Source organism: Macaca nemestrina, chromosome 12 (assembly GCF_043159975.1).
Source record: "Macaca nemestrina isolate mMacNem1 chromosome 12, mMacNem.hap1, whole genome shotgun sequence".
In the NCBI taxonomy this organism is placed as follows: domain Eukaryota; kingdom Metazoa; phylum Chordata; class Mammalia; order Primates; family Cercopithecidae; genus Macaca; species Macaca nemestrina.
In genome coordinates, this window is record NC_092136.1 from 125,956,424 (window position 1) to 125,982,521 (window position 26,098).

The 26,098-nt window shown below is 51.4% G+C and overlaps 1 protein-coding gene across 25 annotated transcripts in view; it reads left to right on the forward strand.

Annotated features, from left to right (window-relative positions):
- LOC105476232 (ST3 beta-galactoside alpha-2,3-sialyltransferase 4) overlaps positions 1-24,580 on the forward strand; it is a 60,982-nt gene extending 36,402 nt beyond the window's left edge. For 17 of the 25 annotated variants that reach the window (XM_071076052.1, XM_011731944.2, XM_011731945.3 and 14 more), the window contains 10 exons: positions 16,261-16,336; positions 16,639-16,723; positions 17,089-17,169; positions 17,399-17,496; positions 17,711-17,771; positions 18,033-18,128; positions 18,240-18,429; positions 19,191-19,334; positions 23,447-23,590; positions 23,903-24,580. In XM_071076052.1, coding sequence (XP_070932153.1) covers positions 16,261-16,336; positions 16,639-16,723; positions 17,089-17,169; positions 17,399-17,496; positions 17,711-17,771; positions 18,033-18,128; positions 18,240-18,429; positions 19,191-19,334; positions 23,447-23,590; positions 23,903-23,989 — 1,062 coding nt within the window. In that variant the 3' untranslated portion in view covers positions 23,990-24,580. The other 8 variants (XM_011731951.3, XM_011731952.3, XM_011731943.3 and 5 more) reach the window with 7 other exon arrangements.
- The last annotated feature ends 1,518 nt before the right edge of the window (positions 24,581-26,098 follow it).

Genomic DNA, 26,098 nt, shown 5'->3' on the forward strand with positions numbered 1-26,098 from the left:
CCATCCCACCATCCATCTCCAGAACCCTCTTCATCTTGCCAAACTGAAACATCCTACCCACTAGTCAAAAACTCCTCCTTTCCGTCTCCCCACAGCCCTTGGCAGCCACCATTCTGCTTTCTGCGTCTATGAGTTTGACTACTTTGAGTATCTCTTATAAGTGGAATGATACAGGACTTGTCTTTTCGAGACTGGCTTATTTCACTTTGCATAGTACCTTCAAGGTTGATCCATACTGGTAGCAGAATTTCCTTTCTTCAGGCTGGATAGTATTCCATTGTATGCACAGACCACATTTTGTTGATCTGTTCATCCACTGATGGACACTTGGGGGATTGCCTCCACATTAGCTATTGCGAAGTCAATAATGCTGCTATGAACATGGGTGTACAGATACCTCTTTGACATCCTGGTTTCAAATATTTTGGGAACATACCCAGAAGTGCAATTGCTTGATCCTGTCCTGTCCCTTGCTTTTCCCTTTGCTCACTTGTTTTTGTTGTTGTTTTATGGGAGTGCTGATATATTCAAGTATTTGTTGATTACGTGCATTATGCCTGACTTACTCAAAGCATGATGTCTTGAGAACTTAGCAACCCTGTGCCTGCTGAGTGGTAGAACAGCTCTGAAAAGGTCTGTTCTGGAGTGGGGGTGCTGCTTTGGAGAGCGATTAATCAGGGGCTTGGGTGCTGACTCTAGGAGGTGCGGCACTTAGAAAGACAGAGTGTGACTTCCCCAATGTGGTCTCCTTCCTTTTCCTCACTCCTTCTCCCACCTAACCCCAACAATGAGCCCTTGAGTCTGGCTCAATAGGTGGATCTGCATTCAGTGCAGGGCAGAGCCTGGGTGGCAGTGCCTCTCATTGCCTCCCTGGCTGCCACAAGGTCCTGTGTGGCATATGGTGTGGACCCAGCAGCCAGGAGGAGGAGCTGAGTGTGGTTGGGGTCGTGGTGGGGCCAGTGGCAGTGGATCTCTCTCTTTGTTGGGCTGGGCCAGTGCTTGAATGGAGAAGGGCTGCCATGTGTCTGGGGAGGGCAGAACCCAGTGTCACTGACACCTTCCAGATACAGAGTTCTTGCTCTGTGTTTGGCCCATACCTAATGTTGTGAAGTTGAAATACTGGGGTGTGTTTTGAGGCTCAGAACACCTGTGATAACTTGGTCATGTGTTTGTATATACACATATATATACATACACACACACACACACACACACACACACACAAATATATATATATATACACACACGCACAATTATTTTCCTTAACACCACTGACCTGAAGGCAGTTACCCATAATTTACAGATGAGGAATCTGAGGCTTTTGAGATTGTCAAGGTCACCTGGCCAGTGACTGGAATGGCCCATGGGTCTGAGTCCGTACCCCTTTTCACTGGCTCCCGGAGGCCACACGTACCTTACGCTTCCTGGGGCTTGGTCCTGGGGTTTCATCTCAGGTTGACCCTCTTTAGGGGGAAATAAGTAGGGAGGAAGGAGATTTCCTGGTATTAGGGTGTCCTCAAGCCTTCAGCTCTCCTGGGACTGCACGGAGTTTATTGTCTGACATCAGTGACGTGGGGCAGCAGACATGGAGCTGGTAAGTGGTTAAGATCAGTCGGACATGACAGCCCAGTTCTGCAGAAACCACATCATTTGCCTGGGGAAAAAGGGGGTCCTTGTGAGCTCGTCGACATGCATTTGGCAGAAAGTGTTCTGGCTCTGCCAGCTTCCAGTATAAGCTTCTAGCAAGCCCCTTGTGCCTTAGATGCCCAGGTCTTTTCAAAATAAACCTGGCATGTTTTAACTTGATGACTTTCTGCTCACAGTCATCTTATTGTTTGCTGATGAATTCAGACCTCCATTCATTTAAATATTTGTCAATTATCTACCATGGGTCAGGCATTAAATTTAGTGCTGGAGATACTATGGGACATAAGAAGTCCCTGCTTGCTCGGAGTGTGCAGTCTAATTGATATTTGGAACAGTATGGTTTAACTGCCACAAAGAAAATAAAGCAGCAGGATGTGACAGAGCTGGATGGGGGGAGTGAGGAGGCTTCTCTGGACCGGGCAGTCTGAACCCCATGCAGGGAGAAAACTGTGGCTGGGAGGAGAGGAGGCCGGAAGAAAGGTCTGGGCTTGGGTCCCAACCACTGATTCCAGATCTCTCAACATTTATAACATGACCAACTCCTGTTCTTTTTTTTATTTTTTTTTGAGACAGGGTTTCCCTCTGTCACCCAGGCTGGAGTGCAGGGGTCGATCATAGCTCACTGCAGCCTCAATCTCATGGACTCAGGGGGTCCTCCTGTATCTAGGACTACAGGTGTGTGCCACTACACCCAGCTAATTGTATTACTTTCGTAGACATGGGGCAGGGTCTGCAGTCACATGCCTTGCAAGTGGCAGAGACAGGGTTTAGTCTCAGTAGCCAGTGCCTAGGGCACAGGTCTTGGCCAGAAGAGAGAAGGCTCAGGTGAACCAGTTTCATCTGACCTGCTTGATAACTCAAACATGGCTGCCCAACTGTGCGGTCTCTGGCAGGGTATGTGAGGTGGGTAGCTGGGTGGCCTGCCCCTTTCAGGCACTGGGGCGACATATCCGGGGATCAGGAAGAGGTTGGGTTTAGGCAGGGTAGAGGTGATTGTGTAGGCTGGCCGGGGGAGCAGTGTCACCTTGAATGTGTTTCCATACCCAGGGACCAGATGGCCCGGGAGGAGGGGGATGGAGGCAGGGGGAAGAATGAGGTCTTTTTGACTTTGATGTGCTTTGACTGCAAGTCAGAATGAGCGGGACACCCCCACAGGCATCTCAGCCCTCCTAATTTAGACTTTCTGAAGTGGAGCCTTGGGAACCGATGAAGCTTAATAAACTCTCCTGGTGCTTCCAGCAGGCACTTGAGGGTGAACACCACTGTCTTTGGGTCATAGGAAGTGTGAGCTAGTAGGAATCCTGGAGATTTTCTAGCCCAACAGTGTCCAGTCAAAATAGAATGGGAGCCGGAAATACAAGCCACATGTAATTTTAAATTACTTTTAAAACATTTAAATTTAGCCATGGTTTTAAAAAGTAAAAATCAATAGGTGAAACTCATTTTAATATTTTAACCCAATATAGCCAAAATCTTGGCATTTCAACATGGGATGAGTATAAAATAATGAAGGTGATATTTTATTCTTTTTTTTTTTTTTTGGTACTAAATCTGTGCACTCCAGTGTATATTTTCCACTTAAAGCACATGTCAGTGTGGACTGGCCCCATTGCAAATACTCAGTGGCCACTTGGGGCTGGGGTGACCAAGTGGGACGTGATGGGGCTGGTGCAGTCCACCATTCTCATGACAGGCATCTGGGGTCAGCGAGGCAGGGCACTGGCTGTGCTGGTGGGAAGCCAGATTCCAGCCCCAGACACCAGAACCTTTGGCTTTAGATCCTTGGGGTGGGTGCGTTGCTTCTCCTGGGAGGAAGGAGTGCCCGGGAGCCCCTGACCAGGACCTGGGGCAGGTCCACACAGGCCCTGGATGTCTTCTGTATCCTGAGCCTGGCCCTGCTCTCCTGTCTCCCACCTCGTCACACTGGCTTCAGCTTTTTCACCCTGAGAAGGGAATTCAAAGCCTCTGCCCCTCCCAGACAGACACCAGGATATGATCTTCTTTTTTCTTTTCTTTTTGTTTGAGATAGGATCTCACTTGGTCTGGAGTGTAGTGGCCTGATCTCAGCTCACTGCAGCCTCCACCTACCGGGCTCAAATGATCATCCCACCTCAGCCTCTGAAGTAGTTGGGATTACAGGCACATGCCACCATGCCTGGCTGATTTTTGTATTTTTTGTAGAGATGGGGTTTCACCATGTTGCCCAGGCTGGTCTTGAACTCCTGACCTCAAGCAATCTGCCCTCCTCGGCCTCCCAAAGTGCTGGGATTACGGGCATGAGCCATGGGGCCCTGCCCTGGGTATGATTTTCAAGTGGTTGGTGTCTTGTGACTGGCAGCTGATAAACAGGTGATACAATGTTTCTATACAGGAGTCTGCAGAGCCAGGCTGCAGGGGCGGATGCGGGGGTAGCCTGTGGAGCCCGAGGGTGGGAACAGAGAGCGCCTTTTGTTGTAGGTGGAAGCCTGGCTGGCTCCTTTCCCTCAAAGGTCAGACAGCCTGAGAGATGTTTCCATCCTCCCATGCGTGGCCCTGAGGCAGTTAGCCGGTCAGTTACTCACTGTGCTCTCTGCCAACTCTAATGAGCCAGGAAGCCTCCCCGTGCCCAGGCGTGCTGTGATCACAGTGTTCAATGATGGAGTGAGGCTGCAGTGTCCAGCCAGGGGCTGTGCCACAGGGGCCAAAGGATATCTGACCTGCTGTCACTGCCTCTTCCATTCTGTTCTACCGGCACTGGGGCGATGCCATCCGATGAACAGATCCATTTATTAATTCAACATGTTTGTATTGAGAGCCCACTGGGTGCCGGGCACTGTTGTCGACACGGGCGATAAAGCAGCAGGCAAAACAAGAGAAACATCTTTGCAAGCAGGGGAGGGGACCTGCAGTGTTGGGTGTGGAGTTGTTGCCGGGAAGTAGAGAAGCTGAGTAAAGAGCTGGATGGAGAGAGATGGCCAAGCCCATGTCTAGAGAAAAGCATTGTAGACTGAGTGAGCAGAAATCGCAGAGGCCCAGAGGAGGGAGCATGCCTAGCTAGCCCCCTAGACCTGGTGAGGCTGGTGTGGGCTGGGCAGTGATACGGTGTGACTGTGTCCCCACCCAAATCTCATATTGAATTATAGCTCCCATAATTCCCGTGTGTCATGGGAGACACTGGTGGAGATAATTGAATCATGGTGGCGGTTTCCCCACGTTGTTCTCGAGGCGGTAAGTCTCACGAAAGCTGATGATTTTGTAAGGGGTTTCCCCTTTCACGTGGCTCTCCTTCTCTCTCGCCTGCTGCCATGTAAGATGTACCTTTTTTCTTCTGTCATCATTGTGAGGCCTCCCCAGCCACGTGGAACTGGGAGTCTATTAAACGTCTTTTTCTTTATAAATTCCCCAGTTTCGGGCATGTCTTTATCAGCAGCATGAAAACAGACTAATGCAGGCAGCCTGCATTGGGAGGATTTAGGCAAGGAGGGAGGAGGTGCTGGCCAGTAGACCTCGTGTGTCTCTGTGGGTCAGAGCAAGGACCCGGACTCTCACCGTGAGAAGAGGAGCCCATGGAGGTTTTGGAGCTGAGGAGGAGTTTTACAGATGACCAGTCTGTTCTGGGTACTTGCAATTAGTGGACCATCTGTATTCAAGTGTTGATTGGGTTGTTTTAACCCTGTGGGAGAACTCCCCAGCCTGTACCCTGCTCTCGCTGTACCTGGCAGTTGTATTAATGACGTTAACTGCACAGTCCAGCTTGAGTCCCCTGTAGAACGTGGGCAGTGGACACTAAACCGAGAGGAATCGCTGTGGGTTGGCAGACACAGTGGAGACTCACTCCTGGACAGGCTGTGGAATGTGTGGAAGCAGGTACAGCTTAGGCCGGCGCTAAGGTTTAGCAGGGAAGCCAGAGGAGTCCGTAGCCCGGGAGACCTGGCCTATAGAGGAGAGAGTGAGTCCGTGCCAGTGGTGGGATGTGGCTGCAAAAAATGGTCAGATTCATGGAAGTCTGGTGTCCAGCTGGCAGGCATTAGTGATCCCACAAATACAGCTGTGTGCCTTGAACACGCACTCCAGAGCTTCCAGAGAACACCTGGGCTGTGGGGGCTAGAGACTGTGTCTCATGTGGAGGCGTGGCTGAGAAGGGGCTCGACAGGCTCTTCATCACTGTGTGCAGCCTTTGAAGGACTTGGATGTGCTTGAAGCCCCTTCCCCTAATTGCTGTATAGGGCAGGGTGGACATCCCAGGGATCCTGGAGGCTAGGGAGCCAGTCTGCACAGAATGGTTTTAGAAGCCATAGGATATGGGGGCTCTGGGTGAAGGAGCCAGAATTCCAGCCCCAGCTCCACTCCTCACGAGCTGTACAACCTGTGCCCGTTACTGACCCCTTTCTCACCTTAGTTCCCTGGCTCTACAATGGAGGTAATTATCATGTTGAACCCACCGGGTTGAGATCTTATTTAATACTTGCACGGCCCTTAGAAACATCTAGCACAGTGGTCCTCAGCATTTGGAAATGTCTGGAAACATTTTGTCACACCTGAGAAGAGGGATTTCCTACTGGTGTCTAGCGGGTAGAGGCCAGAGATGACTGTTAAACATCCCATAATACACAAGACAGACCCCGCAACAATGAACTATCTGGCCCCCAAAGTCAGTGGTGCAGAGATTAAGAGATCCTGGTTTCACGTTTAGAGCGTGCAGTACATTTCAGTTGTTAATGGAACATGCAATACATCTTTATTCACATGTTATTACTTATTTGTCAGATGTTTATAAAACATCTGCTACATACTTGGCAGTTTAATGGAATCTGCAGATTCAAAAAAGTTCCTGACCACAGAGGTCATTTAGGCAAGCTAGGAAAGCACAGAATTATATAACACAAAATTACATTATACCATAAAGCATATTCTATAGTACACTTACTCTGGTGGGCTCTTGGCATAAAAATGTCTCCAATCTCAGAGGTCATGGGATAGTGGGCAAGACACGAAAACCTCATATAATATAAAATTATGTTACCTCTAAGTGCTGAAATTAAGGTATAAACAATGTTTCATGGGAACCAAAACATCAGTCATTTGGAAGTATAGGTCAAGCCTTCATAGGAGAGGAACCATTTGAGCCAGATGTTGCCAGAGTGGGATGGTCTCAGTGAGCGGGATGTGGAGGGTTAGGATGTTATCTTAGTCTGTTTTGTGCTGCCATTACCACCAAGTAGGTAATTTATAAGGAGCAGAAGTTTATTTGCCTCACAGTTCCAGAGGCTGGGATGTCCAGGATCTACAGGCTACATCTGATGAGGGTCTTCTTGCTGCATCATCTCATGGTAGATGGAAGAAGGGCAAGGTGGAGAGAGAGAACAGGAAGGGGTCTAATTGTCCTTTTATAAGGAACCCACTCCCATAATAATGACATTAACCCATTCATGAGAACAGAGCCCTTAACCCATTCATTAGAACAGAGCCCTCAAGTATTGGGGGAACCCGCCCACAATATTTCAACATGGGTTCTTTCTATTTTCCATAAGCATTGGCTGACTGAGAAATAGAGACAGTATAAAGAGAGGAATTTTACAGCTGTGCTGCTGGGGGTGACATCACATACCGATAGGACCATGATGCTCACCTGAGTCTCAGATCAACCAGTTTTTATTAAGGGTTTCAAAAGGGGAGAGGGTGTAAGAACAGGGAGTACGTACAAAGATCACATGCTTCAAAGGGCAAAAAACAGAACTGATAAGGGTCTAATAAACATTACATGCTTCTGAGGGAACAGGACCAAGGGCAAAAGCAGAATTACTGATAAGGGTCCAACAAAGATCACAAGACTAAGGGCAAAAGCAGAATTGCTGATAAGGGTCTATGTTCAGTGGTGCACATATTGTCTTGATAAACATCTTAACAGAAAACAGGGTTTGAGAGCAGAGAACTGACGACAAATGCTGCTAATTTGTCTGACCACAAATTTACCAGGGCAGAGTTTTTCCCCACCCTAATAAGCCTGAGGGTACTGCAGGAGACCAGGGTGTATCTCAGCTCTTAACCACGTAAGACAGACATTTCTGGAGTGGCTGTTTATAGACCTCCCCCCAGGAATGCATTCCTTTCCCAGAGTATTAATATTAATATTCCTTGCTAGGAAAAGAATTTAGTGATATCTCTCCTACTTGCACATCCGTTTATAGGCTCTCTGCAAGAAGAAAAATATGGCTCTTTTTGCCCAACCCAGCAGGCAGTCAGACCTTATGGTTGTCTTCCCTTGTTCCCTAAAAATCGCTGCTATTCTGTTCTTTTTCAAGGTGCACTGATTTCATATTGTTCAAACACACATGTTTTACAATCAATTTATACAGTTAACACAGTTATCATCACAGTGGTCCAGAGGTGACGTACATCCTCAGCTTGCAAAGATAACAGGATTAAGAGATTAAAGACAGGCACAAGAAATTATAAAAGTTATTATTTGGGAACTGATAAATGTCCATGAAATCTTCACAATTTATGTTCCTCTGCCACGGCTCCAGCCAGTCCCTCCGTTCGGGGTCCCTGACTTCCCACAGCACTCATGGCCTACTCTTATGAGACCCCACCTCACAACATTGTTACGTTTAGGATCAAGTTTCTAGCACGTGAACTTTGAGGGACTACGGACTCCTCCATTCCAAAAGGGAGAGATAGGCAAGAAGAAAGGGGCAACTGGTCCAAACAACTCCAAAAACCCAGCAGGGGAAATAATACTAAATCCCAACTTGTCAAATAATCTTTTTCGACTCCATGTCCTGCCTTCCAGACACACTTGGGTAGGGACGTGGGCCCCCAAGGCCTCCGGCAGCCCTGCTTCTCTGGCTTTGCTGGGCTCATTCCTGCAGCAGCTCTCACAGGTTGGAGTCTTGTGCCTGCATCTCCCCCAGGTTGCTGTTGCACATTGGTAGCTCTGCAGTTCTGGGGTGTCAGGACGGCCTTACTCCCACAGCTCCACTAGGCTTCCTGGGGACTCTGAGCAGCTCTGACTCCACAGTTCTGCTGGGCATTGCCCTACAGAGGGCTCCCTGGTTGTGGCTCTGCCCCTGCAACAAGTCTCTGCCTGGGTCCCCAGACTGTCTGCAGTATCCTTTGAAATCTAGTTGGAAAGAGCCAGGCCCATAGCCCCTGCATTCTGTACTCCAGTGGCATTAGGACCATGTGGATGCCACCAAGACTCACCACTTGCACCTTCTAGAGTGCAGGTCAAGCTGCATCTGGGCCCATTTGAGCCATAGCTGGGGAGGCCAAGGAGCACTGTGCCCAAATGTGGGAGCAGAGACTTGAGGTGGCCCTGGACAGTGAGCCACAGGTCCTGAGGGTTCCCAAGACATGGCTTTTGATATAGTTACTTCCTTCAGATTTTGGTACTCTGGGACTGTGATCACAGGTCATCTTTACAGTGCCTTTGGGATCATTCTCATTTCTTGATGAATAGCCTCTGGCTTCATTCTTATTGTACTAATATTCCTATCAAACAGTGGCTCTGGCCAATACTAATCTCCTTATCAAGTGGTCCATACTAATATTCTTATCAAACTATCAAATGGTAACATGCCTGCACCCTTGCTTTCCTCTCCTGAAAGTTCTTTCTCTACTACAGGGCCAGTCTCAGAATCCTTCCAGTCTCTAAGTTCTGTTTTGCTTTTTGTTATAAATTCCTTTCTTTCTTTTTCTCTTTCTCTCTTTCTCTCTCCCTCCCTCCCTCCCTCCCTCCCTCCCTCTCTCTCTCTCTCTCTCTCTCTCTCTCTCTCTCTTTTTGAGATGGAGTCTCCCTCTGTTGCCCAGGCTGGAGTTCAGTGGTACGATCTCAGCTTACCGCAACTTCTGTCTCCCAGGTTCAAGCCATTCTCCTACCTTAGCCTTTAATAGCTGGAATTTCAGGTGTGTGCCACCATGCCCAGCTAATTTTTTTGTATTTTTACTAGAGATGGGGTTTCATCATGTCAGCCAGGCTGGTCTCGAACTCCTGACCTCAAATGATCCACCTACCTCAGCCTCCCAAAGTGCTGGGATTACAGATGTGAGCTACTGCACCCAACCCTGCTTTTCTTTATAAATTTCATCTTTAAAGTATTTATTTCTTCTCAAATTTTACAGTTAAGTATACAGTTAAAATAAGTTATACAGCAACCCAGATGCTTTGCTGCTTAGATATTTCTTCCACCAAATAGCCTAGTTTATCACTCTTAAGTTCTGCCTGCCATACAGTTTGAGGACCTGGACACAATGTAGCCACATTCTTTGCTGCTTTATAACAAGGATGACTGTTACATCAGTTTCCAGTACCTTAATCTTGAAATAGAGAGACCTCATCAGAATGCCCTTTACCATCCATATTTCTACCACCATTCTGATCACAACCACTTAGTCTAAGAAGTTTCAGACTTTCCCTACAGATCTTCTAATCCCTCTTTATTGCCTCTCTCCCTCCCTCCCTTCCTCCCTCCCCTCCCTCCCCTCCCTCCCTCCCTCCCTCCTTCCCTCCCCTCCCCTCCCTCCCTCCCTCCCTCCTTCGCTTCCTCCCTCCCTCCCTCTCTGCTCTCTCTTTTCTTCCTTTCCCTCCCCTCCCCTGCTTTCCTCTCCCCTCCCCTGCTTTCCTCTCCCCTCCCCTGCTTTCCCCTCCCCTCCCCTGCTTTCTCCTCCCCTCTCCACTTCTTGGCACCAATTTTCTGTCTTAGTACGTTTTGTGCCGCTGTAACAGAATACCGCAGATTGAGTACATTATAATTAATAGAATTTTATTTGGCTCATGGTTCTGGAGGCTGGGAAGTCCAAGATCAAGGGGCTGCTCTGGCAAGGGCCTTCTTGCTGCATCATCCCATGGTGGAAAGTGGAATGGCAGGACAGATCAAGAGGGGACCTAACTGGCCTTTTATAAGGAACCCCGTCCCACAATAATGGCATTAACCCATCCATGAGAGCAGAGCCCCATGATCTAAACACCTTTTATTAGGCCCTACCTACACTTTGCACTGGGGATCGAGTTGCAGCATGTGGACTTTGGGGGACACATTCAAACCATAGCAGGCACCTTAATAAAGGTGGAAAAGGGATGTGGCAGCTACAGTGGGAGGGAAAAGGTGGCTCCCTTAGTGTGCTTGGGAGGAGGGTAAGAGATGCATTTGCAATTCTCATGGCCACAAACTGAAGGGGCCTGGTTACCTGATAAGGAGCGTTGGCTTCGTGTAAGGAATGTGGAGCAATTGAAGCGAGAGGGTGGTTTGATCCGTATCATTTCTTAGAAGGATACCATGTTGGCAGTTTCGAAGAAGAGGCATGAGTGAGGAAACACTTGTGGTGAAGAGACCGGTTAGGAAGCTGTAACTTGGGGTGGGATCTGGAACCAGGCTGTGACTCTGGAAGGGGAGCTGGAGGGCTGCACTCTGAAGTATTTCTGAGGGTCTAGATAATGTGACCTTCACACTGGGGCTGAGTTTTGTAAAATCTGGCATCCCCAGTTTCACCTATGATGCCAGGCCTGTGGTAAGGAGCTTAGCAAGCATTTGCTAGAATATGAGCAAATGGGGGTATAACTGATAATATTTAGTAACCATGGCGGGGGTGAAAGAGGGAGGTGTTGGGAGACTGGGTTGATAATATGGGGGTTGGGAGCAAGGAGAGAGGCTAGCTTTGAACATACTCCATTTGAGGAATTTAAGATCATCCAGCTAGAATATTAGAAATATTAGGATGGGATGTGGAAGAGAAATTAGCACTGAAAATAAAGAGCTCAAATCATCAGTGTATGAATAGTAGCTAAACCTCTGAAAACAAGTGAACTTGTCCCGTGAAAATGTGTAGCAGGGGAGAAGCAGAGGTTCAAGGACAGCGCCCCCGAGAATGCCAGCATTTAAAGGGTGGACCCTTGGTGGCTCACGCATGTAATCTCAGCACTTTGGGAGGCTGAGGTGGGCGGATCACGTGAGGTCAGGAGTTTGAGACCAGCTTGGCCAACATGGTGAAACCCTGTCTCTACTAAAAATACAAAAATCAGCCAGGCATGGTGGTGGGTGCCTGTAATCCCAGCTACTTGGGAGGCACAAGAATCACTTGAACCTGCAAGGCAGAGGTTCCAGTGGGATCGTGCCACTTCATTCCAGCCTGGGTGACAGAGGGAGACTCCCTCTCAGAAAAAAAAAAAAAGAAAGAAAAAGAAAAAGGGTGGGCCCCAGCAGCACAGCCTACTGTCCGGGAGTCAGGAGGAAAACCTGGAGGGAATCTTGACCTTGACTTAGAAGCCAAGGAGGAGTCATGGCCAACAGCATCAAAGGCCTCCAAGCACAGTGGAGACTGACAAGAGACCTTTCTTAGGTTTGGCAATTAGAAGGTCCCTGGCCTCAGCAAGAGCAATTTCAGAATAAAAACAAGGGTGGAAGGACTGGTGTAGGGGTCGGGGGATAGAGTAGGAAGTGAGGGTGTAGTACAGGTGAAGAAGTTTGATCACTGGAGGGAATGAGGGAGATGCGGGGGTAGCTTGAAGAGCAGAGAGAGGTTTGTTTGTTTGTTTGTTTTAGGAAGAAGGAAGCTCGGGCATGTTTATAAGTCAGAGAATAGAGAAGGAGAGGTGGGAGACACAGGGCAAAGACGAGTCGGTTGGAGACTATTCTGTGAAGGTGAGGTGGATCTGGTGTCTAGGTGGAAGGATTTGGGGCGAAGAGGGAAGGTAGGAGAGTCTAGAGGTAGGCAGCAGGCAGATGGGGGCTCCAGGTTTTCCCTACAGAACTGAGGACAGTGATGGCCAGGCATGGTGGCTCACGCCTGTAATCCCAGCACTTTGCGATGCCACGGTGGATGCATCGCTTGAGGCCAGGAGTTCAAGACAAGCCTGGGCAACATGAGAAACCCCATCTCTACTGAAAATACAAAAATTAGCCGGGCGTGGTGACACATGCCTGTAGTCCCAGCTACTCAGGAGGTTGAGGCACAAGAATCACTTGAACCTGGGAGGCGGAGGTTGCCATGAGCTGATGGCACCACTAGACTCCAGCCTGGGTGACAGAGCAAGACTCTGGGAAAAAAAAAAACAAAAAAACTGAGGACAGTAAGAATAAGTGATCGCTAGTGATCACAGACCCAGCAAGTACACCACGAGCTTCTGCCCCTCTGGTCTTCCCAGACCCCTTCCCTAGAACATTAAGCCGTATCACTTTTATGGGTCCAGGGTCTCTGAGGGGCTGGGCACCACACTGTGCCCCTGGGGGCATATCTAGTTCTGCCCCTCTTGGTTTGGCGGGTACCTGCTGAGTACTCACTGTATGTTAGGCCATGAATGCTGGGCAGCAGGAGGCATGGTTTCTGCCTCCACTGGGCCTTATTTTTTCACCTTGTCTCCCAGTTCTGCCCTTGGGCAAGTTCTGTGGCAGAACTGACCAGCTCCCTTCAGCCAGGGACATCTTGGTTCCTGGCAGAGCACCAAGAAGAGCAGATTGTCTTCCTACCCGGGGGCACCTTTGCCCAGCAGGTCGGGTGAGCTGGCCTCCTGGTGAGAAGCTGGTGCCCTTGGACATGAGTGGATGTGATGCCTGCTTTCCCACCCAGATACTCTACTGCGGCTTTTCTCCAGCCCTTTATGCTCAGAGCTAGACCAGCAATGTGGGGTAGCCGCTGGGGGAAGGCGTCATGTTGTCTTGAGGCAGCAGCCAGCCCCGGAAGCCCCGGAATGCCTGGGGCCACTGAGCAATCCTCTCGCTTGGCCCCACAAGGGGAGGGGGTGGGCTCGTGAAATCCCTCGTTGGGTATAGCAGAGCAAGCCCTAAGACTCGCCCAGTCTGCTTAGCGCAACACTGACGCTGTTTTGGAATGAAGACAAGACCATGTAGAACTTTACTGGGGAAGAGGTCGAAGAAGGGCTAATTGTCTTGTTGTTCAGGTCTGGTTAGGGCTGCTCACCTCTGACGCCAAAGGTCTTTTCCCTGGAGGACAGCCCTGGAGGATGTCTGAGTATTTGTCTTTCGCAAAAGGTGAAATGAGTAGTGTTTCCCCACCCAGGCTGCATTTTAGAATCAGGGGAGGTGGGTCACTGGTTTGTTTCACTATTCACTATTCATACTTGGGCCCCACCCCTAACCAATTAAATAAACATCGTGGAGAGTGGGGCCTAGTAAATGTTGAAGCTCCTCAGGTCATTGCATTGTGCAGCCAATGCTGTGACTTAGGAATAGAAAGGAAGATGAAATGCACGCTGGTCATGCAAGGGAGATGTAGAGAGGGAGCAGGGAGGGTGAGAGAGGCTGCAGTTCATAATGTCCTGAAATGTTAGAGCTGGAGGGATCCTGGTTCGGAGCACTGCAACTCAAAGAGTAGTTCCAGCCACACAGCAGGCCCCATTAGGGAGCTGCTTAGAATGCAAATCCCCGCCTGCCCTGTACCCCCATCTGGCACCCTCTGAGTCACAATGTGCGCATCAAGGTTTGAGAAGTGTGCTTTCAGATCACCCACAGATCATCCAGACCAGTGGCTCTCAACCTTGGCTGCGCTTTAGAATCACCCAGGGGGCTTCAGCGAATTCCAGTGCTGGGCTACATGAATTAACTCAGAATTTCTAGGTGTTGGGACCCAGATACTCATTTAAAAAAAAAAATGTTTTTTAAGTCTGAGTCTCCTCTTCAGCCATAATCAAGAACATGAGGCTTGACCAGTGCTTCTCAAACTCGGACAGATACATGAATCGCCAGGCTATCGTGTTCAAATGCACATTCTGATTTTATAGGTCTGGAAGGGGGCCAAAGTATCCACTTGTCTAAGAATGGCTCTGGGATGCCCATGGGACGGATCTGGCCTTTTTTGAGCAGTGGGAATAGGCTGACTTCTCAGTTTGACAGCAAGGAGACTGCAGGTCAGAGAGGGAAGTGTGATCGTCCACGGTAACCAGCCTGATACACATTCAGTACTTTCTGATGTACTCTACTGTGTGCCAGGCAGCGTGCTACATGTGGGACTAGAGCTGCGAACGGGACAGACCCCATTCCAACCCCCCCAGAGCTTATATCTCAGTTGGGGAGATGACAGAAAGCAAATAAGTAACTAAGCTGATGACAGATGGGAAATGCCATGAAGGCAAGGAGGGCCGTGTGTAGGGAATGACTCAGAGACTGCTGTGGGGTGAGGGGTAGGGAAGGCATGCCCCTTTCAGAAGAGCTGTCTGGGGAGTTACTAGGACAACACCTTTAACTGGGAACTTGTGCTGATTACAAACCGATCACTTTTCTTTACTGGACGGGGCCAGGCTTCATCCCCTCTGGGGTTTGGGGATGGTGCTTCTGACTCTCCCAAGGGAGTCTGACCCTGGTCCCTGCCTGCTTGTTTCCTCTGACTCAAGACTCTGATTCTTCAGTGTTTGTGGGCTCAGAGCGGGGCCTGGGAATGAGTCTGCTGGGGAGCAGGACACTGACTTCATCACAAGCCAGGGCTGAGGGTCATTGGTTAATGGTGTGTAAAATGGACCAGACCTCATCCAGATGCTATCCCCAGCCCCTATGAAAACATGGAAGGTTTCCATTGGTGCACAAACACTAGTGTTTGCCTCCCTTTCCTGATCGACCGTCAGATTCACATGGGCTATTTGTGAAAAGGCCCGTCCCAGGCCATACTCAGGCTGACCACGGTGGTCTCCAGGGAAGGGACCTGAAATGTGTTTTTAGGAAGTGGTCCAAGTGACTCTTCCGATCCAGATCATCAGGAAGCATGGCGTGGATGGAAGAAACTGGCACCTGGCATCTGGTGCCTCTTTGTGTGGCTGTGGAAGCCACAGAAATTTCTTCTGCAGTCAGTCTGCGGCGTGGCCCTGGCTGAGCTGGTGGTGCTTGTGAGGAAGCCTTTGCTTGTGTGATGGGGGAACAGCAGCTCACCCCTTCCCGTGCACAGTCCTCACCTTACTGTCTTCGCCCTTACTGGAAGCATCTCCTGACTCCTCTTTGGCCGGCCAGACCCTCCCAGCTCCCTGTGCTCCCCATTCAAACACCTTCCCTCCCTGAACTTACCCCATGGCCAGGTGGGGAGGCGTGAGCACTGTTTGCATTTGGTCAGAGTCTAGAAGGGATCAAGGAGCCCTCATGAGGACCATGTCATAGCCCCACCCTCACTCCCAGCCTCTGGCCTGAGCAGACCTGTTTGGCTGGATTGATGATGGAGAGGCAGGCACTGACCAAGGGACGCCTTGGATGGTGGAGAATAGGTGACCCTCTGTTGGGCAAAATAGGACTCAAGCCCTCACACAGTGAGTTGGCTTGACTTTCGTGTCAACAGTGGGCGGGGGTAGCTGTCTGCCTCCTGGAGCTGGCCCTTCCTGGGTCAAAATGCAGAAGGGGACGGTGAGAAGAACCACACATAGAGGCTGCAGTAGGCCAGCCTGGCTTGGGACCAAGTCTGTGAGGGCTGGACCCTCGGTTTTCCCTTCCATGGCAGGACTCACCTGGATCCCTGATGCCACCCTTGGAGGCGTTAGGAGGAATCCTGGATGAGAAAGGTCACCCTCAGGATGACTGCCCCGGGGAACGGCTTCCTGCTTTCTGGAGGAAGGGAGGGGCGGACAGTGGGTGTGTCCTGCTCCGGTGTCTAGGCAGGAGAGTTTGTAAAGCTGACCAGACACCTGTGACTCCTATTTCCTAGGTGGCCCGAGGCAGCCGGGATGACAGCTCTCCCCAGGAATCCTGCTGCCTGCTGAGAAACATGGTCAGCAAGTCCCGTGAGTGTCGTCCGAGGGCTCCCCCACCCTGGAGGACGGGCCACCAGAAGCCGTCTTCAGCAGGATCCTGGGACCTCTGGGGGCTGTGGAGGGACAGACAGGGAGCCAGGAGCCCTTCTCTTCATCTTGAAGGACACTGGGTACAATCAGCGTCAAGCCCTCAGCCAGGGCCAGGAGAGGACCAGAGACTGCTCCTGTTGAGTTAGGGGTCAGAGGGGCTCAGAAGGGGGCAGATGGGAAGGTGGACGGGGGCTGTACCTGCCTATTTCGGCCTCTAGCTCCTCTGTGCATGTGTCCTGCAGGCTGGAAGCTCCTGGCCATGTTGGCTCTGGTCCTGGTCGTCATGGTGTTGTATTCCATCTCCCGGGAAGACAGGTACATCGAGCTGTGAGTTCACCTTCCATGTCGTTCCACTGGTTCTTGTCAGGGACGGGGCTTAGGGATGGAGCATCATGGAGCGGGGGACCTAGGGGGCAGGAACGTTTCAAAAGCCGGCGCATGACCTCATCCCTTCAGCTACTGGTACGGAGTGTTTCCGTGAGGGTGGATGGGGGTAGGGCCTGGGATGTCTCACTGGACCCTCACCCAGGGAGTACAGCGGCAGGAAGACCTGGATCAGTGGAACTTAACTTGAGATGATTCCTGCTTGGCACCCTGGGACCTTCACGCCATGGGAGAAGGCTTAGGCTGCCTGGAACATGGGCCCCTGGGTCTGACTGGGGCTCCTGCCTCCTGTCCTTTTTTCTCTCCAGTTTTTATTTTCCCATCCCAGAGAAGAAGGAGCCGTGCCTCCAGGGTGAGGCAGAGAGGAAGGCCTCTAAGCTCTTTGGCAAGTAAGTACTCGAGGATGAGGAGGGTAGAGCAGGGCATGGAGCGAGCTGGGATTGAGGGCAGCCTCAGTGTGAGGAGTAGATGGAAGGAGCAGCCTTGGTGGTGGACATGGGTTAGGTGAAGCCAGGGAGGGAAGTGAGGGCCTTATAATATTAGTCATGGGCCTAACCCTGCTTCTGGCATCAAGATTAATTCTGTTCTCATCCCCACCCGGCTTTCACCTCTGTGCAGCTACTCCCGGGATCAGCCCATCTTCCTGCAGCTTAAGGATTATTTCTGGGTCAAGACGCCATCTGCTTACGAGCTGCCCTATGGGACCAAGGGGAGTGGTAAGTTCCCACCCAGCTCTGTGGGAACCATGGGCTCACCGTGACCAGAGTGCTGCTGCTTCTCTGCTGTCCCTGGCCCCAGTGCCCAAGTTCTGAGCCCGGCTCCAGCACCACGGTCAGGGGAAGAAGGGCTCTGAGGAGCAGTGGAGGGAGGGCAGGCAGCCTTCAGAATGCTAGCTGTCGCATCAGTCCCTCCGCCTGGCTCTTTTTGTAGAGGACCTGCTCCTCCGGGTGCTAGCCATCACCAGTTCCTCTATCCCCGAGAACATCCAGAGGTAAGGCGGCACTCCCCCGACTCCAGTCTGGGCACCTTCTCGTCTTTCCTGGCCCTGTGTGAAACAGTCATGGCCTGGCCCAGGGGTGTAAAGCCAGCATGACCGTAAGCAGGACCATGGGGTGATGCCTGCCCCATGGGGACCAGGGGCTGAGGGGGCCTAGGAAGTGGTCCTGAGGCGGGCGCAGGCAGATCCAGGGCAGCGAGCGTGGGGTAGAGCAGGGGTGACTTCTGGGCTTGACCACTCCTCTTCCTATGGCAGCCTCAGGTGCCGCCGCTGCGTGGTCGTGGGGAACGGACACCGACTGCGGAACAGCTCACTGGGAGATGCCATCAACAAGTATGATGTGGTCATCAGGTGTGTGTGTGGGGACTTCCTACTGCTGTTTGGGAACTGGATATCCAAGCCAGGGACTGTTCACAGGCCCAGGAGGCCTCTAGTGATGGGAATCCTCCCCCCAACCCCCAGATTGAACAATGCCCCAGTGGCTGGCTATGAGGGTGACGTGGGCTCCAAGACCACCATGCGTCTCTTCTACCCTGAATCTGCCCACTTCGACCCCAAAGTAGAAAACAACCCAGACACACTCCTCGTCCTGGTGGCTTTCAAGGCAATGGACTTCCACTGGATTGAGACCATCCTGAGTGATAAGAAGCGGGTAAGTTGGGGGACAGACTGGGGGCTGAGGCCTGGGGGTGGGGACACTGCCCGAGTCAGGACCTCACGCTCCTTGATGTCGGCCTGGCAGTCCTAAAGAGCCTGTGCGGGGATAGCAAGAACTAGGCTCCCGGCAGTCAGCGCCTTAGGCTGCCCTCCAATGGTAGTGTTCGGGTAAGCCGCCCCAGCAACTGGGTATAAAAGCCTGCAGGCGTCAGGTGGCAGCAGCCAAAGGCACCCATGCTCCAGGGCTGTCTGCGACAGGAACGCTTTCTGAGTAGGTGTTTGCCTGTGAGGAACTCGGGAGCCGAGGAACCCTCCAGCAGCCATCTCTAGGCCGAGGGTAGGTTAGAGCAATGAGGCGTGTGTCCTAACAGACGGTCCCCAGAAAGAGTTCACTACATCACTTTGCCATCGGTCACAGGCTGAACTGTCCCATCTGGCTTTTTTGTCAAGTGTTTAGACAGCCTAAAACTTTTAGTTCCTTCTACCTGTGTGGATGGTCTTGGAAGTGGTCCATGGCTTCGACCCTCTGCTTTATACACCTGGTCACCTGGCCTCCCGAGGGGGCGCCTCTCTTTCCCTGGTCCTCTCCTGGTCTCCCATCTCTGGCACAGACTTCACCTCCCTTTCCTGTCACCTTGTGTTCCTGAAGGCCTCTGCCATCACTTGGCGCCCCTCGTCTGGCTGAGGACCACTGGGTTGGATTTGAGAAACAGGGCTTCACCTGCTGCTGTCTCTCTTCTGACCCCATCCTCCTAGGTGCGAAAGGGTTTCTGGAAACAGCCTCCCCTCATCTGGGACGTCAACCCTAAACAGATTCGGATTCTCAACCCCTTCTTCATGGAGATTGCAGCTGACAAACTGCTGAGCCTGCCAATGCAGCAGCCACGGAAGATTAAGCAGGTGATGATGGGAAGTCGGGTCCGAAGGCTAGGGTCCTGGGTGGGATGTAGGAGGGACGTTCCTGTGGGCTTAGGAAGCCGTGGAAGGACCCATAACAGAGGCAGTGGTTTGCATTTTCCCTCCAGGAACACACCTGTCATTAAAGTTGCTGCCGCAAAGGGGAGTCCACACTCTGGAGAACTAAGGGGCGTTTACTGAGTGGGGAGGGATGGGGACGGCCTGGATGTGGTTTAGGGGCTGGTATGAGAGGATGATTTTGGCAGGCACCGGTCAGAATTTGTCAACTGGGGAGTTGCTGGAACAATCAGTGGTCTGATCTGTGGAACAACTTGAGCCATGCGGTTACTATGAGATATGCTTCATCTGTGATCTGATCTTGAAACCCTGGTCTGAACGAGTTCTAAGAGTTGGAGTTTCAACAGTTTGTCTTGCATGTCATGGTTTGGGATGGTGTGTCAATTCAGGGAGTCAATGCAGTTTTGCAAGTTATGGGTTTTTGTTTTGTTTTAGAGATAGGGTCTCACTCTGTCACCCAGGATGGGGTACAGTGGTACAATCATAGCCCACTGTAACCTCGAACTTCCAGGCTCAGGTGATCCTTCTGCCTCAGCCTCCTGAGTAGCTGTGAGACTACAGGTATGCACCATCACACCTGGCTAATTTTTAAATTTTTTTGTAGAGATGGGGGTCTCACTGTGTGGCCCAGGCTGGTCCCAAACTCCTGGCCTCAAGTGATCCTCGTGTCTCAGCCTCCCAAAATGCTGGGATTACAGGTGTAAGGCACTGTGTCCGACCACAAGTTATGTGTTTCTTCTTTTTAACCTGATGTCCTTGAGCCATAGCAAGTTATGGTTTTGAGTGCAGTGCCCTGGTAGTCTTCAGCTGGTGGGCTCTAACCCACTTTGTAGCTTCCCAAGTACTTCCACCCATATCTTGGAGCCCCTTGGGGAGGCCGTGTGGGATGGTGAGAGACAGGTACCAGCAGACACAGGTATGGCGCTTGGCTGTGCTGTGTACTGTGTGTGGCTTGGCAGGTCAACTGCTCAGAGCCTTGTTTTTCTTGCCTGTATAGTGGGATAATATCCATAATGACCTTTTAAGGCCTGTTGTAGGATTTTAAAAAATAATAATGATGTAAAATACCTATTCTGGAGACCGATACACAGGGCCTGCTCTTTAAATATTTGCCAGATTTTGAATAAATGCTTTTATTGTTTCCTGAGCATCTCCTGTTATTGCATGTTCGGTGGTGAATAGCTGCTTTTGTGACTGCTCAATGCCAGGCCCCGAGTCTGCATGCTTGGTGAGGAGGTTGTGCTCCTTGCCCTACGGAACCTCAGTCCAACAGAGTAAGAATGCAGCTTGCACTGTGGAGTGATAAAATTCCACAATGGAGAGTTGTTCCCAATGTCGTGGAATCTCAGAGGAGGGACAGACATCTGCTGAGAGATGTCTGGGAGGCTCCCCAGAGGAGGTGATGCTGGAGCTGGGTCTGGAAGGATCAGGCAGAGAGCTGGGGAAAGGCATTTGGCCAGAGCCAAATTTGGCCAGAGCAGGCGGCATCTCCAGCACTGAACTGTTCCAGTACAAGTGGCACTGAAGGGCAACAAGGAGGAGTTTCATGCCATGCATAGGATTACAGATGGAGAGGAGGCTGGAGAGGGAGATGAGAGAGGGCCAGGACCTGAACCCAGCTCCTGGCGGTGGAAAGGGAAAAGGAGGAAATGGACTCAACATTGTATTGGTTTTTTTTTTTTGAGACTGAGTCTCGCTTTGTCTCCCAGGCTGGAGTGCAGTGGTGCCATCTCAGCTCACTGCAGCCTCTACCTCCCAGGTTCAAGCGATTTTCCTGCCTCAGCCTCCCAAGTAGCTGAGATTACAGGCACACGCCACCACACCTAGCTAATTTTTGTATTTTTAGCAGAGACGGGATTTCGCCATGTTGGCCAGGCTGGTCTCGAACTCCTGACCTCAGGTGACCTACCCGCCTCAACCTCCCAAAATGTTGGGATTACAGGTGTGAGCCACTGCGCCCAGCCTGTGTTAGCTTTCCATTGCTCCTTAACTAATACCACAAGTTTAGCGGCTAAAACAGTACCCACGTACTGGCTCGTAGTCCTGTAGATCAGAACAGCAGGGTTTGGCTGGTTCTCTGTTTAGGCTGTCACAAGGCTGGACTCGGTTTGTCAACCAGACAGTTCTCATCTGGAAGCTTAGGGGAAAATTTTGCTTCCAGGTTCATTCTTGTGGTTGAAATAATTTGGTTCCTGCAATTGTAGAACTGAGGTCCCTATTTCCTTGCCGGCTGTCAGCTGGAGGCTGGGGGCCGTGCCCGGCTCTTAGAGGTGGCCCACATTTCTTGCCATCCAGCCTCCATCTTCAAGCCGGCGATGGCACAGTAGATCTTTCTGTGCTTCAGATCTCTGACCTTCTCCGCTTCTGGTCTTGACACCCGGATTTAAACGTTCAGGTAATTAGGTCAAGCCCAGCAGGACAGCCTCTCCTCTTATGTTCAACTGTGCCATATAAAGTAACGTCACATAATCGCATCATATTCACGGGCTCCCCACACGTGCCAGGGAGGAGATCACACGAGAGTTAGGGTCACTGGGGTTCTCTTACAATTGTGCCTTATATGTTTTACAAGTGGAATTGAGAGATTTCTGACCAATTCTGGGTTTCTAGCTTGGACAGCATTGGGGATGGTAACATATTTAACTAATAGAGTGGCAGGAAGAGGAGGAATTTGGTGAGTATAAGGAGCCTGTGACCAGGCAGAGCTGGCTAGAAGGCCATGGAAGTGTGTCAGCCCAACTGGATGAGATGACACACTGGTGGTGAAAGCAACAAAGGTGGAAAAAGAAGGCCCAGCCAGGGAGTGGAAGATGAGAAGACAGGAGAGCTCCGAGAGGGAGAAAGTTGGCGTGTCGACAGGCCTGATGAGGTCCAGGAATGGCTCCCAAACGGGTATGGGCAGCTGAAATTGTGTGCAAAGCAGGTTACTGAAGCTGAGGAAGGCGAGGTTGGAGAAGTGAGAATATCAGGCTGCCCATCACTGCGGATGAACTAGGCATGAGCAAGTGAGGTCCTCAGAGCAGCCAGTAAGGTGGATGGGAAAGGTACTGCTGTCCTGCTTTGAAGAAGGAGAGGCCAGGCACGGTGGCTCATGCCTGTAATCCCAGCACTTTGGGAGGCAGAGTGGGCAGATCGCTTGAGCCCGGGAGTTCGAGATCAGCCTGGGCAACATGGTGAAACCCCATCTCTATAAAAAAAAAAAAAATAGAGCGCCACCCCCATAAAGGGTCGCACAGCTAGTTCATGTCAGAGTCCCCAGGTCTTCTAAATGAGGTCAGGCTCTCCAAGGAGGAGGACAGAACACTTCCTTTCCTTTGAATGAGTTGCTTAACACTTTTGTAAGCCCCGGTTTTCTCATCTGTAAAAGGGGGCTAATAATAATATGTACCTCCAGGTGTTTTTGTGAGACTGGATGAGATAATGTCTTATGGTAGGTAGGTAAAATACTAAACATAGTGTCTGGCGCATAGTGTTTAAAAGGTAACTAATATGATGATGATGGTCATTCTGATTGTTAGTCTTATCTCTAGAGGCCCCAGGCCTCCCCCAGGTGTATGGAGCTGGACCATCCAGAATGGTAGCCACTAGGCACATGTGGCTATTTACTTATTTATATTTGTTTATTTTTAGAGATGGGGGTCTTACTATATTGCCTAGGCTGGAGAGCAGCGGCTTTTCACAGGTGCATTCTTAGTGCATGACAGCCCAGGACTCCTGGGCTCAAGCAGTCTTCTGACCTCAGCCCCCTGAGTTGCTGGATCTATAGGCATATGCACCTCTGCACCCAGCACATGTGGCGATTTAAATTTACAATTTAATTAATTAAAAATTAATAAAGTAAATTCAGTTCCTCAGCTGCCCTGGCCCGATTTGCATGCTCATTAGTTGCATGCTCATTAGTTCATGGCTCGTCTTGCTGGACAGCACAGATGGAGAACATTTCCAAGACTGCAGAAAGTTCCAGTGCAGAGCGCTGGCAGAGATGATGGAGGGAGGAGCAGGGCTCCCGCTAACGCTGTTTTGCCCCTGTTCCTCAGAAGCCCACCACAGGCCTGTTGGCCATCACGCTGGCCCTCCACCTCTGTGACTTGGTGCACATTGCCGGCTTCGGCTACCCAGATGCCTACAACAAGAAGCAGACCATTCACTACTATGAGCAGATCACGCTCAAGTCCATGGTGGTAAGTGCCTAGCTCGTGAGCACGGTGGGGCAGGGGGCGGATGGGAAGACAGTCAGAGGGACACTGGGTGAGTGGGAGCAGCGCTGAGACCCAGAGGTGGCTCCTGGAGTCAGAACTGGAACCGAAGCATCTGGACTCCCTGGCCAGCATCGTCCATGTTCAGCCACATGGATTTCGTCTTCCTTCCAAGAACCAGCCTGGGAAAGGGAGCTCCCAAGAAGTGTGGGGCCATGGGGAGGGGCAAGGAGACTTTCCTGGGGACAGAGAGGTCCCTGGGAGTCCCTCAGTTTATTTCCTTGGCTGTCTCCACAGGGGTCAGGCCATAATGTCTCCCAAGAGGCCCTGGCCATTAAGCGGATGCTGGAGATGGGAGCTGTCAAGAACCTCACGTCCTTCTGACCTGGGCAAGAGTTGTAGCCTGTCGGTTGCCTACTCTGCTGTCTGGGTGACCCCCGTCCGTGGCTGTGGGGGTGCCTGGTGCCAGTATGACCCACTTGGACTCACCCCCTCTTGGGGAGGGAGTTCTGGGCCTGGCCAGGTCTGAGATGAGGCCATGCCCCTGGCTGCTCTTATGGAGCCGAGATCCAGTCAGGGTGGGGGCGCTGGAGCCGTGGGAGCCCGGCCAGGGCAGGGGGCTCGTTGCTGTGGCACCCCCTCTCTGCCAGCACCAAGAGATTATTTAATGGGCTATTTAATGAAGGGGTAGGAAGGTGCAGCGGGCTGGTCCCATGCATCCAGGAAAGAGGCCAGTAGAGTATTCCGCCCACTTTTTATAAAAATCTACAGTGATGGCCCCACCAAGGCCTAGACACAGCACCGGCCTCCCAGGAGGGCAGGGGCATTGGGAATGGGTGGGTGCCCTCCAGAGAGGGGCTGCTGCCTCCCAGCGGGCATGGGAAGGGCACTGGTGTGGGGGTTCCACCGAGAAGGGGACCTCATCTAGAAAAGAGGTTACAAACCTACCATTAAACTATTTTTCCTAAAATGGAAGCAGTTGTGATGTCCTGTGTCCTTTCAGGTGGGGGAAGGCATGGGATGGGGTGTAGCAGTGGGCAGGCTTGTTAGACCAGAGCAGGGCATGATCGCTTGGGAAATAATTACTTATTGAGTCCAGTGTTGGGTGCCTGGTCATGCATTATCACCCTGGCACAGCAGGAGAGCGAGTGGTGCTCGCAGCAGCCCTGTCTGCAGACACCCAGCCTGGCACCCTGCATTCTGGGTTACTGCCAGAGGAGGGAGGGGCTGGAGGATGCCAGATGAGAGTGCCAGAGTCTGCTCCCACCTTCCTTCCTCTCTCCCCCACCATTCTTCAGTTACCCAAATCTCATGCTTGGGAGGTACGTGTTTTAAGGACAGGGGTGGGGTCAGACAAAGAAAGCCAAGTTTCCCTTCTCAGATTAAGTGGGAACCAGAAAATGGAGTTTACGGAAGGTCTTGCCAGCAGCCCAGGCTGCCAGGATGGGGTGGGCAGGCCTGGAGGGCAGCGTCGAAGGGATTTGGCAAGGCCTATCAGCCAGTTGCCGGGCCAGGGGATGAAATGGTTTCTTTCCTGGGTCTTTAGAATCATAACAATCCTGCCGTTTGCCTGTCTCTCCCGCCCTCGTTCTCCATCTTCCCAGATCCTGCTTAGCTGCCAACTGGGCTTCCCGCCACCCCACAGCTGTTCCTTTACATCTGGAGCCAGGAGGGAGAGCTGGAGCTCCCCGCTTGGGGAATGGAACTGGCAGCTGTGTTCCTGGCTTTCTCGGAAAGACTTGCAGCCTGGAGGTTTTGAGACAAGCCAGGCTGGGACAGGACAGATAAAGAGGGGCAGCAGTTTGGGAGGAACAGAGGAAGATGACATGGTTCTCCACAGAGTGTTGGAATGGCCTTGAGGACACCCACCTCATCCCCCAGAATGGCCCCAAGGACCCTCCCAGGGAATAGAAGGCCTGCTCTCTCAGTGGCCTGGCCGCTTTGCTCGGGGAGATGGGAGTTCTGAGGGTGAGTAGAGCCCCAGCATCTGCAGCCCCAAGCCTGCTCCCCTCCACACGGGCACCCTTTGTCTTGAAGGCTGTGTCCTGGGGAGGGAGCCTGCAAACAGCAGGGGTTGTGAGTGGGGGGGGGGTCTCAACTCTGCTCACCCCTGATGCATCCCCAGCTGCCGCTCATGCAGAGATGCAAAGGAGTGTCCTTTTTCCCATCCAGGGCCATTGAGAATGGCTGTCTGCATACATGATCCAGCTGGCCTGGACTGAGGCCACTGCCTGTTACTGAACGTGCCTAAACTCAAGCCAGAATCCGGCACACAGGGGTGGGTCAGACCCCTCCAAACTCCACACACGCACACATGTAGACATGGGAGCATTTTACATTCTTGGTGGGTTGTTTGTGATTCCGTGTGCAGACAGTCCTTCCTGCTCACATACTGAGAAGACTGCGAATGTGGGGTGTGTGTGCACCCAAATAGGCCATTGTTTGCTTGGGAGGTGGGGATAGCTTCTCCTGGGTGCCCAACATCCTACGCAT